This window comes from Trematosphaeria pertusa, assembly GCF_010094035.1.
Source record: "Trematosphaeria pertusa strain CBS 122368 unplaced genomic scaffold BU26scaffold_4, whole genome shotgun sequence".
NCBI lineage: Eukaryota > Fungi > Ascomycota > Dothideomycetes > Pleosporales > Trematosphaeriaceae > Trematosphaeria > Trematosphaeria pertusa.
In genome coordinates, this window is record NW_022987215.1 from 2715556 (window position 1) to 2729244 (window position 13689).

Here is a 13689-nt window from a genome sequence, read left to right on the forward strand (position 1 = left end):
CGCGATGCGACAGTTTCTCTCTAACACCAACTCCGGCCCCACCGTCTGTGCCCCGAAACCGCGCATAAGCACCGAAGCAGCACGCGTTAACCGCCTGGCCGACCTCGAATTCGAGCTTCACAAAGCTTTGCGAGCTGTGATAGCCTTGCCTCATGAACATTCCCAATTCCTCAACGGCGCCTGCGCCAGGCGAGTACGCTGGAGGTACAACCCTCTCCCGAACTCCTCGACGCATGAACTGACATAGCGCTTAGATGAGGTCTCAGCAATTGTCCTCGACCCTGGCTACTCAACCACCCGGGCCGGCTTCGCGGGCGAAGATGTCCCCAAATCCGTCTGTCCCTCGTTCTATGGCCAAATAGACGCAGATTCAAGCTCCCAATACCTATTCGGCGAGAACGCGATACACACACCGCGCGCGAACCTTCAGATCAAGAACCCATGGGGCGCAGATGGCATTGTCGAGGATTGGGAAACCGCGACGAAGATATGGGAATACGCGATAACATCACGGCTGACGGGCACAAAACCTAGCGATCCTACCAAGAACGGGTTGAACGATGGCACAAATGCGAATGGCGACGCCATGGACGTGGATATGGATGCTGTGGAGAACCAGGAGAAGCCGCTCGAAGACAGCCCGCTGCTTGTGACAGAGCCAGGCTGGAACAGCGCAAAAGCACGGGAAAAGTACATCGAGATTGCAATGGAAGAATGGGGAACACCCGCCTTCTACCTCCAGAAAACCGGTGTGCTCGCCGCTTTCGCCTCAGGAAAAGCCTCTGGTATCATAATCGACGTCGGCGCATCGCACACCTCAGTCACACCTGTGCTCGACGGCATGGTCCTACGAAAAGGCGTGCAGAAATCCCCCCTCGCAGGCAACTTCGTATCCAACCAAATCCGACTCATCTTCAAGCAGTCGCAGCCCGAGGTCCCGCTAACGCCCCACTACATGGTGAAGTCGAAAACGCAAGTCGACGCCGGAGCGCCCGCCCAAGCCATATATAGGAACTTCGACGTCCCACCTACGGATTCGTTCCGTCGCTACGAGGAAGAGCGCGTCTTGACTGAGTTCAAAGAGTCTGTGGTGGAAATCTGGCCGGGGCCCGGACGCCTCTCTAACACTGGCAATGAGGATATTGCGAAATCGATGCCCGGCCGCCCGTTTGAAATGCCCGATGGATGGAACCAGGTCTTCGGCGCTGAGCGCTTCAGGCCCGCAGAAAGTCTATTCGACGCCAACGCCGCGATTCAAGACTCGGAGAACCCACGACCAAAAGATGAGCAGACAATCCCGCGACTCGTGCAGGCAGCGGTGCAGCACGTCGACGCAGACCAGCGGCCACTGCTACTCCAGAACATCGTGGTCACGGGTGGCTCAACGCTTCTGTACAAATTCAACGATAGGTTGAACTACGAGATCAATTCTATCTATCCATCAACGCGGAACAAACTCATCGCTCCCGGCCAGGTTGTGGAGAGGAAGTATGCTGCATGGATTGGAGGCAGCATCCTGGCGAGCTTGGGCAGTTTCCATCAGCTCTGGATATCGAGGAAGGAGTACGAGGAGCATGGAGCGAACATTGTGGAGAAGAGGTGCAGATAGAAGCAACTGCTGGGATTCTGTCTGGGCATTTGGGCAATACCAGGAGGCGCTAATGGTCAAAAACTTCCAAGATTTCTATCACCTTGTCTGATTAGGGCGGAGCAATATCACGATCGACTACGCCTTGTATGTAGATCGAAAACTTCTGTCTTGATGACCGTGTTTGCCCCTATCCGGCTGCCATAGATGTCTAAATCCGGACTATAATACATGTCCTTTGCCCAAATGCCGGCGTGCAAGGCGTTGATCTGGAGTTCATCTGGAGTTCATCTCACTCTCACCGCTCTCCTCGGGCTCCCCGACCCTATGAATCTACATCCATCGTCTCTGCCGTAGCGGTGACGTTGTCATCCTCCAGCTCATGCACGGTAACATACTTGCTGATCTCCTCCCTTGTGATGACCTTTTCGTTAAGCACCGCGGTCGTGCCGGGTTGGAACCTGTAGTTCCGCTGCTTGGGCTGCCGCACATTGGGAGTGATGTAGTTCCGCATCAGGGTCGTCTTGTCCCCTGTGATGACGGCCACATCCACATTGCTACCAGAGCCCAAGTCGTTCCAGATACCGGCCTGGATGGCGTCCGCGCACAACTTCACCGCCTGGGCCTTGGTCAAATTCCGCTGCCACTGCGTCTCGAAGACGGACATGGCTGCCAGCGAGCCGGAGCCCATGGTCACGTAGGGTAGCTTGTCGGTCGAGCCGTGGGCGTGCACGGTGAAGAGGTGGGCGCCAGTGGGGTCGACGCCGGCAACGACGAGGTACGCGCCGATGTGGCCTTGGTAGCGGAAGAGGTGCTGCTTCAGCATCGTCATGCAGGTCACCACGCGCGGCTTGCGGCCGGTGGACAGGGCGTGCAGCTCGAGATTGGAGGAGATGATGGCGGTGGTGAATTCGGTGTCGGCGGCGGTACCGGCTCCGGCACACCAGATCTGGGGCGCGATGTAGTGCAGCTTCTCGCAGTTCTGCAATCTCGTCAGACATGTTCTGTTCGGGATGTGGAAGCTTCGATGTTAACTTAAGCCTTCTTACCTTGTCTGCTACTATGGGCCCGCTGGTTGCTCGTGTGTCTGCTGCGATGACGACGCCGCCGTCGAAGAGACATCCCACAATGGTCGTTCCGGTGCTCGTGGCCTTGGGTAGCGGCACGCCCTGGGCGTGGAGGGCGGCATTGCGGTTGTGGTTGGAGAAGTCGAAGCCGGCCATGGTGTGCAGAGGCAGATGTGCGGCGAGGCGGGGAGTTCTGTTGTATAGCTTGCAAGCTTCGCAGCGGAACGCGGAGAGGTAGGTAGGGCGTTGCTACCTGGGTAGTTGGTTGTTGACGCAGCGTCGATTGCCTGGAGCTCCAGCACCCCCAGCGTCAGGAAGCTCGGACGGCTTGGCGCGTACAGGCCGCTCTCCAAACACGCATCAAAGAAAGCCGCCCGCGCGTGAAGTGCCTGCCGCTCATTGCCCCCAGAGCGCCAGGCGCCCGCAGCTTTCACTATTTTCAACAAAAGCTTCGGCCTCTTCCGCCCGAGCCCGCCCAGGCTCTCACGCTCCTTTTCCTCGTCGCCTGTATTTCAGCGCGCAGCTTCCTCCGATGCGGGCATTCGACCACTGATTCGCAGAACACCCTCGCGCGAGATCCGACCGGAGTACCTCCTCGCGAGCATGGCCTTCCACTTCAACCAGACGCCCTCTGTAAACGTCGGCGCCGAGCTTGCGGAGATCAACCCAGAGGTAGCGGCAATCAAGCACGCTCCGGGCAAGAAGCATAGCTAATCCGTGCACAGGTCATTGGCTTCTCCACTGTGGGCCATGGGCTGGAAGGCGTGAAGAAACTCAAGTTGCTCCCCGCGCCCTGGCCGAACGACAATGTGCCTCCAGCTTCGGCCACCCTCCTGTCCGTCGCCTCGGAGCGCCGTCTGCTCGCCGCAGCTGCACCCGACACCCTCATCCTAGCTTCCACAGACAGCGTCCGCAAAGCGTTCCACGAACAGGCCACCAAGGATGATGTCGTCACCGACTTCACGCCTGACTTTGCTCTTCCGGTGCCGCGCCTCCGCCACGTCGTCTTCTCCTCGGGCGAAGACTTCCTCGTGCTCAGTCCAGAAAACGAAGGGGGCCTGGCTGTATATGGCGTGGACAATCTTCTTCGGGGGCAGACACAGCCAGACATGCGAATAGGCACAGACAACACCCCTCTTCGGGCACTATTGCCCAACCCAAACCCGGCCATGGAGCAGTATATGGCTGTGGTTCTGGATTCGGGACAGCTCAGCATTATAGACGTCACGAGCACCCAACAGCCATCGCCTGTACGGACCGAGGGTGTTGCTTGTGTCTCATGGAGCGTACGCGGAAAGGCATTTGTGGCTGGGTCGACCGACGGAACTGCTACCGTTTATATGGCGGGCAAGAACGACCAACGGGGTCATATTCCACGTCCGCCCGATGTGGATGAGAGCTATACTAGTAAGTCGGGAGATGGCGTGTTTCGAACGCCGAATGAGATTGCTGACTGCTATAGTGTCGGCCGTGTACTGGATCAACAACGAAGAATTCCTCCTCATACATTCCCCCAAGGCCTCGCCAACAGAGGATGAGGATGCTATGCAAGAAGAGCAGGACACATTATATCATTTCGTCAAGACCGACAAAGCCTTCGCCACCTTCTCTTTCAGCAAGTCTCCCTTCCCGCTCCTATTCCCGCCTATGGACGCCCCGCATCGAAACCCGCCCCCTCGCTTCTCAGTAACTAGGCTTCGGAACTGGGATCCGATTCTCAACGATATGTTGATTGTGGCTAGTGCAAACTCTTCCGACGTGGCCGTCCTCACGAATACAAGCGAACCCATGGCCCCGGACCAGGAAACCGTGAACGACTTTCACTTGACTAATTTAATCGATAGTCGGAAGGCCCAGGTTCCGCAAATGAGCTTAGGAGAACAAGGTGATAGCGTCCTTATCGGCGAGGCCTTGGATCTCTCGAGCAAGGACAAGGTTCAGCGGCCTGCACCCCGGCTGGAGGAGGTGAACGAATCATCCACCCCGTTGCCTGAGTATCTTCTACTTACTCACGAGGGTATGCTGGCAGCATGGTGGGTTGTATGGGATAAATCAATCGAAGGAGGGATGGGCTACCACGGGCTCACATATGAAAAGCAGAAAGAAGCTGGAGCTACGCCAGCAAAATCCGGTCCGTCAGAACAGAAGATGGCGTCCGTATTTGGGCAGCCAGCTTCCGCTGCTGGAAGTACGCAAGGGGGTCTACAAATGAGACAGCCAGCGGCTACTTTTGGAACACCGTCTACTCCTAAGTTCGGAACGACAGGGTTCGGCAGCACAACGCCCACTTTTGGAAAACCCTCCCAGCCCGCCTTTGGTTCTGCATCTACATTTGGAGCTCAAGGAGGCTCCGCGTTTGGTGCGACCGGTGGTTTAGGTAGTCGCCAATCTCCATGGGGTTCGGCTCCGCAAACGTCGGCCTCTCAAACCTCCGCGACTCCATTTTCCAATGCGGCTGGAGGCCCCTCTGGTTTTGCCAGATTTGGAACAAATGCTCCCTCTGGAGGCTCCGCATTCTCTAGTTTCGGGAGCACTAGTGGTCAGTCAGGGTTCGCCGCGCTTGGGCAGCAACAGAAGTCCGCATTCGGAGGGACTACAAATGGATTCAAGGGCCTAAGTACAGAACCGAGCTTTGGCTCCACAGTTACGGTAGGCTCCGGTACGGGCTCTACCTTACCTTCCTGGGCGAACACCCCCGCGCAGCAGGGCGGGTCCATCTTCGGACAAGGTACATCCTCATTTGCATCTACCAAGGAGTCCGATATGAGCGATGCCGATGAAGCGCAGAACAGAGAGCGAGATGAGGCTACACCAACCCCCCAAGGCCCACCACCTCAGCCAAAGAATCTCTTTGGACTCCCATCCGATGGCTTCAAGCTCGGAAACTCATTTAAAAGCGACGGATCGACACAAGAGGGTGAACAGAAACCTGCACCGTCAGCTGGCGGGTTTAGCTTTGGCGTAGGTTTTGGTTCTGCCCTAGACGAAACAAAACCACCTGCAACCCCCATTAAGCAACTAGAGCAGAAAGCTCCGCAGGCAGTCTCTACCACTCCGGCGTCGCCACCTAAACCGCCAAACCTAATGTTTCCTGGGGCAACACCTGCAAAGGACACTTTAGCACCAAAGGCGCCGCCTCCGAAGGAAGAGCAGCTTGTCCCAGAAGATGCCCCTCTGCCTCCCGATCCCATGACATGGAAACCACCGAAAACGGACGAAGACCTTCCTCCGCTTGCTGGAAGTCCTCCCATTAAGGTGGAGGCTCCAGAATCATCATCGGTACCATCATCACCTCTACAAGAAGGTTCGGGGGATATCTCAGTCGAGGAGGATCGAAGTGGCGATGAAGAGACCGAAGAACCATCGCCTTCGGATGCCGCGCGCAGATCCCGGCCCTCAAAAACTGGCTGGACACTTCAAGACAGTATCAATCAGTCTCCGCGCATCTTCCCGGCAGCGCCCACTCCACCAGTCGTGAAGTCTAGGACCTCGTCTCGATCAGGCAGGAGTACGTCTCCGCCTCGTCCTCTTTTTGGGCATGCATCCAAACCAGCTGCCCCTTTCGGCCAGGCTGCCAAGTCCACCCCGTCATTTGGACAGCCCAAGCAGACTCCCCAATCCGCCGTAACTGGCGGCTTCCCCAGGGCTCCTATGCCTTTGACACCCTCGCAGAGCCGAGTACAAGATAATCTCCGCTCACCTAGTCCAGCGCGGGCGGCCTCGACCTCTGTGATTGGAACGCGGAGGGAACCACTGACAGCTCCTGGCGCTTCATTGAGCGCGTCGATACAACAACAGCCGAAACCACCCACCCCTCAGCCCCTGGTTTCTGATCTAATTGATGATGAGGATGAACGTATCCGTCTGGAGCTTGCCAGCGAGATTGAGCCCAGCAGGACGTTAGATGCATTCCTTGCACGCCAAGAATATAGCGGAGCATCCATCAACAAGACGGGCCATGCTGCTCAGATCGAAATCGTGTATAGGGACATCAACAACATGGTGGACACACTCGGCCTCAACTGGCGCTCTCTCAAGGCGTTTTTGGAGTATCACCAACGACCCCAACGGAACAGTGAGGTAACCCGGAGAGCATTAGAAGAAGTCGTAGAGCAGGGCGAGGACGGTCCTTGGTTCGAGAAATGGTGCCTTGCCGAGATTGAAGATTTGAAGAAGCTTGAGAATGAGCTTGAGCAGGAGTTGGATAAGGGGCGTGTAGAGGACGTCCTTGACAAGCTTAGTCAACTAGCACGACTGCTCCGCGAGAAAGCTCGACTGATGACGAAGCTCAACGATATCCGCCGTCAGATTATCAACCGCAAGGATCCCGAGAAGGTAGAAGCGCTCCGCAAAGCGTCACTGCCTAAGGAGCTGGCCGATCAGCAGAAAGGACTACGAGGCGACTACGCGCGTCTTCTGACGTTGCTTGGTCAAGCCGAAGAAGCAACGATTCTTCTGCGTTCTAAGCTTGCTTCGCACAATGCGGAAAATGGAAAGACGGGAGCCGTTCCGACCGTCGATGCTGTTAAGAGGACTATAAACAAGCTCATTACAGTCACGGAGAAGAGGAATAGCGAGATTGCTGTTCTCGAATCCCAGCTCCGTAAGATCGGCCTCTCAGAATCCAGTCGGCCGAATTCGTCTTCTTCTCGCCAGCTTGGAACGCCACGAGGGTCCCGCGGCCTTCGCAGCGAGAGCCCATTTGCCACCCCGCCTACAAATCGGAGCAGAATGAGCTTGAGCGAGCTTAATAGGAGGGCGCTGACACCGGAGGTCGAATCAACGCCCACTAAGGGTTACGGCTTTTATTACACGCCTGAAGGAAGCCCGACAACAGGGGAAGACCTGGCGAGGCTGGGTGATATGGTGGATGATAATCTCCCCGAACTGAGGGAAACTGCGAAGCGAAGGAGGAAGATTGCGGAAGGGCTTGCAACCGCTCTCGTCGATAGAGGAGTCAAGGTGACAAGGGTCTGATTCGGAGCAAACCGCGGAGGGGGAGGGTGGGCTGATGGTAGTGTATGATTAGGCATGCGTGGTGTTTGAATACCGAAATGCATATGGAATGATTGTGCGGTTTGAGCGAGCATCTAAATATCAAAATATATGTTCTGGCGCGAACAAGAAAGTGTGCGATGAGAGTCTTCCGTCCCGAAACGGTGCAAACCATGGTCGACGCCTGGTGCGATCGGGGGTGAGTTTGCCGAGTTGCCACACCGACGATTTAGGAATCCCTCCGAGCCGATAGCTAGTGAAGGCAGCATCGTGTTGTTGCCTGGGCTCTGTCGTGTTCGTGCGAAGTTGGCTCGGGAGGCTGGGGAGGGGCAGGCTGGGAGCGAAAGCACGTGACGCGTTAATGGCGCTCCACGCGACGCGACTGGCGACGGGCGTCAAGGGTCCCTATTTAGCTGCACCTTCACCGCTTCCCAGTCCACAACAAACACTTTTCTCTTCCGTCCCGCTCCCGCGCTCTCGACTCAACACTTCGCCGACTCGATATCCCGACTTACAGCAACCATCAGCCCCCCGCCATTGTCTTAATCGCCCCACATCCATCAACATGTCTGTCGTGTCGCTCCTCGGTGTCGAGGTCAAGAATAATCCGGCCACGTTCGACGCGCCATATGAGTTCGAGATTACCTTTGAGTGTCTTGAGCAGCTGCAGAAAGGTGAGTACACTGATTGTTGCCGCATTGCCGCGCGCTGACTTGCGGTACGCAGACCTCGAGTGGAAGTTGACATACGTTGGCTCCGCAACTTCGTAAGTGCCACACCACGCTTCTATCGTTCTGAAGCAGATCTTAACGGTCCACAGGAACGAGTATGATCAAGAGCTCGATTCCGTGCTGGTCGGCCCCATTCCAGTCGGCATCAACAAGTTCGCCTTCCGCGCCGATCCTCCAGACCTTTCGCGCATCCCGAACAGCGAAATTATCGGTGTGACGGTCATCCTCCTCAGCTGCAGTTATGACGAGCGGGAATTTGTGCGCGTCGGATACTACGTCAACAACGAGTACACGGACGAGGCGCTCCAGCTCGAGCCTCCAGCAAAGCCCATTATCGAAAAGGTGCGAAGGAACATTCTGGCGGAGAAGCCGCGTGTCACGCGCTTCGCTATAAAATGGTATGACAGCAAAATAAGCAGTCTAGGCAACAACTGACAATGACAGGGATTCGGAGGAGTCTGCTCCACCAGAGTTCCCCCCTGACCAGCCCGAAGCGGACCTGACCGCAGATGGTGACCAATACGGTATCGACGAGGAGGAGGATGAAGAGGAGGAGGTAGAAGCTGAGAACGCTGCTACCGCTAATGGCGAAGACGCCGAGATGGCTGGCGGTGAAGAGACTGCTGGACCTGCCGAGGAGAAAGCTGCAGACGCCGAAAGCGAGGAGATCGATATCGAAGAGAGCGAGGGCGAAGATGACGAGGATGAAGAGGGCGAGGAAGAAGGCGGCGATGACATGGAGATGGACGAGCCTGAGCCTGCCAATGGTGAACAGAAGCACCCTCAACAGCCCGTTCAGCATAACACCGACGTTATGGTACATTAGGGCATGCTGACCTTTCTCTGATCTAGTAAACAAGCCATCTCAGCCATTTCATTCATCTCCTCAACGCAGTCCGTTGAAAATCTCGGACTTAGTAAATGTATTCGAATACTCGCCTGTCTTCTCGAACCCCCCGAAAGTGGTCCAGAAAGCCGTCAATCCACAGTAGCACTTAAAGGCACTGCTCAATGTTCTCCTTTTCTCACATTATCTTCACAGGCGGCGTCCTGGCGATTCTGGCCGCACCACATTTTACGGTTTTTCCGACGGCTATTGGAGGTGGCCAACTTGATTCTTGCATGGTTAATTGGCCAAGGTGATGGGGTGTACGCACATGATATTCTTGGGATGGAAGCATGTTTCTTTTGCTATGCGGCAAGGGTAGAGTTACGGATACGAAATAGCAGATCTGATTACACGTCACCATGCGACTTGTTGATGCGTATGCTTGAGGCCGTATAGGTGTTCGGACTCGTGCCGTGAGGAGGAAACGGATGTTATTCTCCAGTTAGACAATTCCTAATCGGGCAGTGCAGGGCATTCAACAACTTACTGAGTCAGTCGCCCACTTGATCTCGGAATCATTAAGGATACGACACGAGACAAGTGTTCCGAACTAAATATGGTCGGCCATGCAAGCCAGAGCTGAGCACAAGAAAGCGCAATATTGCTCAACCTCATCTCCCACAGCCGTATACTGCTCAGCCCGCCGCCGTGTGCCCATGCTCCATAGGTCAGGCGTATGCGAAACGAAACCAAACGTGCCAAATGCGGTGGTCCAAAGCGAAGTTGTGCCACTCGATGACACAGCCTCAGCCTCTGGACAGCGGCGCAGCCTTGTGGATGCGCTGGGAACCCGACACGCGCCATGTCAGAACATTTATAGCGAAGTGAGTAGGAGTTCCGCGCCTTGACGGCCTTGCATGCTCAGGGTTTGCGGGTGCTTAGTCGCGCTGCGGGACCCTACACCACGCCTACGTCAGACAGCTATTTGAATCCTCAGCATTCGAGAACCGCGTCGACTGCTTCTTGAGCCGTCCGTCTCAGCAGCAAACGGCAGCGTTTATTGTCTCCCCAGCCCTTTTCCTCCTGCGCGGCCACACAGCCAGCAGCCCCTCCTCCAACACCCCCGGGCCCGCCGCACGCATCCGCAACAACGCTGCGCTTCTGCCTCGCCGACAGCACATCCAGCCGCTTGCGCGAGCCTGTTCCGCGCACGAGACTCGCCGTCCGCTCGTGGGAGCATCGAGACACGGCCGTCGCGGTGTCGGAGCGTCCGTGAAGCTCCGCGTGCACCCCGCCAAGCTGTGAGTTGATCGTCCGCTTTGCCTGCCGTCTTCGTCGCAAGGCCTACGCACGAACACCCATGACAACGCTTCAAGAGAGTCGTGCGCGCGGCCTGACACTTCGGCAGACGCCTGGGCTTGTGGACAAAGGCTGACACCTGGCTCTTTGGGCTGTCCAGAGCGGCCCGCATCGACAATGAGCTACAACCAAGGCCAGCCCCCCCAGCTTGGGGCTACTTTTATTCCGGGAGGGTTCGATGACTACTACATGCCGGCGCCCTCGCCAGAGGTCATCTCTCCAGCGCCTCAGCGGTTCGTCCTCCCTCCCAATGCCATCAAATTGCGCGCGTGCTGACGTCCCCCCTTCGCGGTAGGATTATGCCCGAGGTGCCCGAGAACATGCAAGAAAACATTGCTCACATGGAACTAGAAGCCAACGGCCCGCGAAGCGCCAACGCGCCCATGTCTCCGCCGGCCCAGGCCCTCAACCAGACGTCGCCGCACTTCCCGCCGCGCGCATCGAGCTACCAGCCCGAGCAGCCGCCGCAGGCCGCAGGGCAATGGCCCCAGCGACAGGCGAGCATTTCGTCGACCTTCAAGCAGCCCCCGAGCGTGCAGCCGCAAGCCATGCAGCAGCAGACGACGCACGACTACCACAGCTTCGCCCAAAGCAGCGAGGCTCCCAACTTCTCCGTCTTCCCAAAGCTCGGCAGCCGGCCGCCCAACGTTCCGCCGTCGGACGATGAGAAGGAGGCTGTGCTGGAAAATGCGCGCCTGCCCGTGCTCAATTCGAACGACCCGGAGATGCAGCTGGCATGGGCACAGGACGCGCTGTCATACGTAGACGTAGCACAGCTCCATGAGCAGCGGCTCGCTGAGATCCAAGGCGCGCGCCCGGCTACGCCTGCGGTGGAACATCAGCTGCGCGTAGATGCCATGAACGTGGTCAGCTTCTTAGCGGACCAGCATCATCCCAAGGCCGAGTTCATGCGCGGCATGTGGCTGGAGTTTGGAAAGTTCGGGCTGCGCGTGGACAAGAAGGAGGCCTTCCGCTGTTATACGCGCGCGGCGCAGAAAGGATATGCTAGGGCCGAGTATCGGATGGGCATGCAGTTCGAGCAGTCAAACGATCCGATCAAGGCGCTCCAGCACTACAAGCAAGGCTCGGAGGCTGGAGACTCCGCGTCGAATTACCGCCTGGGCATGATGACACTGCTGGGACAACATGGACAACCACAAGACTACGCCAAGGGCATTCAGCTGATCCGGCAAGCGGCAGCCACGGCCGACGAGAATGCTCCCCAGGGTGCTTACGTTATGGGTATGCTGCAGGCCCGGGAACTTCCCCAGATCAACGTGCCAGAAGTCTTCCTCGCGTACGACGAGAAAGGTGCAAGGCAGAACATCGAGAAGGCAGCGTACCTTGGATTTGCAAAGGCTCAGCTTAAGATGGGTTCCGCCTACGAGCTTTGCAGTCTGGGCTGCGACTTCAATCCGACGTTATCCCTACACTACAACGCGCTAGCATCTCGCCAAGGAGAACCTGAGGCAGACATGGCCATCAGCAAATGGTTCCTCTGCGGTTATGAGGGAGAGTTTGCGAAGAACGAGGAGCTAGCATACCAGTACGCGCAACGCGCCGCCGCTGCGGGACTGGCCACGGCAGAATTCGCCATGGGATACTTTAATGAAATTGGCATGAACGTGCCGGTCAACATCGACAAAGCGTTAGAATGGTATGATAAAGCGGCCAGAAATGGTAACAAGGATGCAGCCGCCCGAATTGAAAGTATTTCGAAGTCTCGAACGCTCTCGAAGAAGGATCACGAGAACATTGCGATCAACAAAATTAAATCTCAACACGGTTCCATGCGCGGGCAGCGCCCGGCGAGGTTACAGAAGATGCAAGCACCACCCTTGCCATCCATCCAAGACAGCAGTCCTTCTGACTACGGAGATTCGCCTTCAACGGCCTCCCCCGGCGGTGCTCGACTACCGGACCGCAATGCTACTACCACTCCTTATCCCTTATCCGACAAGCCCCCCGTCGTTACGACGTCTGCACCTACATCACAGCCCTACGATCGACCTGCCACAGCTACACCATATCCTGTAGATAATGGTCCGCCGCGGTTGGGCCCTCAAGGTCCAAACCTGGCAGGAGGATTTGCCCCAGAACTACGGTCTGCAACTGCTCGGCCTGTATCGCAGGCATTCAACATCAATCCGAACCTGTACAGTCCCAATAACGGATACGGTGGTGGCCGTCCTCCGCCTCAAGGACCAAATATGGGTCCTCTGCCGCTCCGTCCACACACTAGCATTGATAATATGGGCCGCGGAAGGGGACGCGTCCCAAGCGGAGGACCTCCCCCACCCGGTCCAGGCGCATATAGGCAGCCTGGAGGACCAAGCGCTGAACGACCGGACGCATACGACCGACCAGCAACAACACAGCCTGTTGATATCGGCTTCAGCGCGCCTGAGGGACGTAACAGGCTTCAAAAGCCTGGGTTGCCGCTTAAGAAGCAAGGGACTCTTCCTGATATTGGGTACGTTGCTCCTCTAGAGCCGCGACAACACACACGCCCATCTACAGTGCAGCCGGGTCAGGAGAGCAGGACATCGGCTAGACCGGACAGACCATCGACCACCGCGCCAGGGCCCCGACCCGGAGGAGGACCTTCTTCTCGGCCAGGCTCTGCCGGGCGGCCTTCAGCACATAGCCCAAAGCCGCAAGGGTTGCCACAAGGACCTAAGCCGCCAGGGAAATCGGCAACACCTGTACAGCAGCAGCCTGTAAAGCCGTCGAATCCAGCGCAAGCAGCGAAACCGGCGCCTGCGAAGCCTGCAGCACCACCAGGCAAGGGCCCCAAGACTTTCGACGAGATGGGTATTGGGCAAGCGCCGAAGGATAGCGACTGTGTAAGTCACTCATCACACCTAATTCTAAGCACTTGCTAATGAGCTTTAGGTTGTCATGTAACAAGCACACATGGCGCGAAGATTGTATCTTTTGCATAGCGGAGTTTTGCCTTTGGGGCGCAGCATCTTGCATAGATTTGAGCCTGAGCTTGAGTAGTAATGATTGCCCCTATACCCAAAATACACTGTCTGTGGGAGCGATCTGGAGAAAGATGCGATATCTCTCGTCTTTGCCAACGGAGACTGAGAAGCGCGCGTAGAAAAGCATTGATAG

The 13689-nt window shown here is 56.8% G+C and overlaps 5 protein-coding genes across 5 annotated transcripts; 4 read left to right on the plus strand and 1 right to left on the minus strand.

Moving 5' to 3' along the window:
- The first annotated feature begins 2 nt into the window (after nt 1-2).
- On the plus strand, nt 3-1877 carry BU26DRAFT_262607 (Actin/actin-like protein). The gene is made up of 2 exons (XM_033821272.1): nt 3-204; nt 255-1877. The coding sequence occupies exons 1-2, from the start codon at nt 153-155 to the stop codon at nt 1607-1609; spliced, it is 1407 nt and encodes a 468-aa protein (XP_033687706.1). The 5' UTR covers nt 3-152; the 3' UTR covers nt 1610-1877.
- On the minus strand, nt 1669-2904 carry BU26DRAFT_453167 (N-terminal nucleophile aminohydrolase). The gene is made up of 2 exons (XM_033824822.1): nt 2638-2904; nt 1669-2570 (listed from the first exon to the last, which is right to left on the minus strand). The coding sequence occupies exons 1-2, from the start codon at nt 2809-2811 to the stop codon at nt 1914-1916; spliced, it is 831 nt and encodes a 276-aa protein (XP_033687707.1). The 5' UTR covers nt 2812-2904; the 3' UTR covers nt 1669-1913.
- Nucleotides 2905-3040: 136 nt separating this feature from the next.
- On the plus strand, nt 3041-7772 carry BU26DRAFT_453170 (uncharacterized protein). The gene is made up of 3 exons (XM_033824823.1): nt 3041-3327; nt 3381-4062; nt 4118-7772. Exons 1-3 carry the CDS (start codon nt 3259-3261, stop codon nt 7630-7632), a joined length of 4266 nt encoding a protein of 1421 aa, XP_033687708.1. The 5' UTR covers nt 3041-3258; the 3' UTR covers nt 7633-7772.
- Nucleotides 7773-8071: 299 nt separating this feature from the next.
- On the plus strand, nt 8072-9623 carry BU26DRAFT_517279 (histone deposition protein Asf1). The gene is made up of 4 exons (XM_033828537.1): nt 8072-8324; nt 8377-8416; nt 8471-8779; nt 8826-9623. Exons 1-4 carry the CDS (start codon nt 8216-8218, stop codon nt 9205-9207), a joined length of 840 nt encoding a protein of 279 aa, XP_033687709.1. The 5' UTR covers nt 8072-8215; the 3' UTR covers nt 9208-9623.
- A 1063-nt stretch (nt 9624-10686) lies between these two features.
- Nucleotides 10687-13476, plus strand: BU26DRAFT_562426 (HCP-like protein; the record flags this gene model as incomplete). Its single annotated transcript, XM_033833031.1, has 3 exons — nt 10687-10802; nt 10865-13415; nt 13465-13476. The coding sequence occupies 3 exons, from the start codon at nt 10687-10689 to the stop codon at nt 13474-13476; spliced, it is 2679 nt and encodes an 892-aa protein (XP_033687710.1).
- Between the last annotated feature and the right edge of the window lie 213 nt (nt 13477-13689).

What these genes read in the sequence shown, in the direction of transcription:
- BU26DRAFT_262607 (XM_033821272.1), top strand. Translation starts at nt 153, where the DNA reads ATGAACATTCCCAATTCCTCAACGGCGCCTGCGCCAGGCGAGTACGCT. An exon ending in GCCAGGCGAGTACGCTGGAG is followed by an intron (nt 205 to 254) that starts GTACAACCCTCT and finishes CATAGCGCTTAG; the next exon opens with ATGAGGTCTCAGCAATTGTC.
- BU26DRAFT_517279 (XM_033828537.1), top strand. Translation starts at nt 8,216, where the DNA reads ATGTCTGTCGTGTCGCTCCTCGGTGTCGAGGTCAAGAATAATCCGGCC. An exon ending in TCTTGAGCAGCTGCAGAAAG is followed by an intron (nt 8,325 to 8,376) that starts GTGAGTACACTG and finishes TGCGGTACGCAG; the next exon opens with ACCTCGAGTGGAAGTTGACA. An exon ending in TACGTTGGCTCCGCAACTTC is followed by an intron (nt 8,417 to 8,470) that starts GTAAGTGCCACA and finishes AACGGTCCACAG; the next exon opens with GAACGAGTATGATCAAGAGC.
- BU26DRAFT_453167 (XM_033824822.1), bottom strand. Translation starts at nt 2,811, where the DNA reads ATGGCCGGCTTCGACTTCTCCAACCACAACCGCAATGCCGCCCTCCAC. An exon ending in GGCCCATAGTAGCAGACAAG is followed by an intron (nt 2,571 to 2,637) that starts GTAAGAAGGCTT and finishes ACGAGATTGCAG; the next exon opens with AACTGCGAGAAGCTGCACTA.
- BU26DRAFT_453170 (XM_033824823.1), top strand. Translation starts at nt 3,259, where the DNA reads ATGGCCTTCCACTTCAACCAGACGCCCTCTGTAAACGTCGGCGCCGAG. An exon ending in TTGCGGAGATCAACCCAGAG is followed by an intron (nt 3,328 to 3,380) that starts GTAGCGGCAATC and finishes ATCCGTGCACAG; the next exon opens with GTCATTGGCTTCTCCACTGT. An exon ending in TGTGGATGAGAGCTATACTA is followed by an intron (nt 4,063 to 4,117) that starts GTAAGTCGGGAG and finishes TGACTGCTATAG; the next exon opens with TGTCGGCCGTGTACTGGATC.